The 1,010-nt window shown below is 42.4% G+C and overlaps 1 protein-coding gene across 16 annotated transcripts in view; it reads left to right on the forward strand.

Moving 5' to 3' along the window:
• DNAH12 (dynein, axonemal, heavy chain 12) overlaps positions 1-1,010 on the forward strand; it is a 192,246-nt gene that overhangs the window by 38,635 nt on the left and 152,601 nt on the right. For all 16 annotated transcript variants that reach the window (XM_010851635.1, XM_010851634.1, XM_010851636.1 and 13 more), the window contains exon 11: positions 613-769. In XM_010851635.1, coding sequence (XP_010849937.1) covers positions 613-769 — 157 coding nt within the window. The remainder of the gene's footprint in view (positions 1-612; positions 770-1,010) is intronic.

Genomic DNA, 1,010 nt, shown 5'->3' on the forward strand with positions numbered 1-1,010 from the left:
TTAAAACATGCTTACTCCTTGGAAGGAAAGTTATGACCAACCTAGATAGCATATTCAAAAGCAGAGACATTACTTTGCCAACAAAGGTTCGTCTAGTCAAGTCTATGGTTTTCCTGTGGTTATGTATGGATGTGAGAATTGGACTGTGAAGAAGGCTGAGCGCCGAAGAATTGATGCTTTTGAACTGTGGTGTTGGAGAAGACTCTTGAGAGTCCCTTGGACTGCAAGGAGATCCAACCAGTCCATTCTGAAGGAGATCAGCCCTGGGATTTCTTTGGAAGGAATGATGCTAAAGCTGAAACTCCAGTACTTTGGCCACCTCATGTGAAGAGTTGACTCATTGGAAAAGACTCTGATGCTGGGAGGGATTGGGGGCAGGAGTAGAAGGGGACGACAGAGGATGAGATGGCTGGATAGCATCACTGACTCGATGGATGTGAGTCTGAGTGAACTCCGGCAGTTGGTGATGGACAGGGAGGCCTGGCGTGCTGCGATTCGTGGGGTCGCAAAGAGTCGGACACGACTGAGCGACTGATCTGATCTGATAAGATCTACATATAGATCAACTGTACAGATATTTATTTCATGAATTGTCATTTTTATATCTGTTAGAATGTCCAAACAGTACCCTCTTGGCTATCAGGAACTTCAACACCTGTGAATCTTGACACAGAACTTCCTGAACACGTGTTACAATGGGCTCTTGATAAGCTGAAGGTGGCGGTGCATCGTAACTTAGAAGGCGCAAGAAAACATTATGAGACATACGGTATATATGACACAAATATTATATCTCTTTTTTTGTGATAAAAAAATGCCATTTTATTTTTACTATAATTTTGTCAGATATTTGGTTGTCTGGATCTGTTATGAAAGACCAGAGAGAGCAAGAAGTAAGCGTAGGCATGGTTTCTGACAGAGTCATGGATCAAACGCAAGAAACTTGAATTCTGTTATTCAGTCCAAAGGGTGAATATTAACTGGAGCAGAGTCATAAAGTCAAAACATAG

The sequence above is a fragment of the Bison bison genome, unplaced genomic scaffold (genome assembly GCF_000754665.1).
Source record: "Bison bison bison isolate TAMUID 2011002044 unplaced genomic scaffold, Bison_UMD1.0 scf7180017864304, whole genome shotgun sequence".
NCBI classification, from domain to species: domain Eukaryota; kingdom Metazoa; phylum Chordata; class Mammalia; order Artiodactyla; family Bovidae; genus Bison; species Bison bison.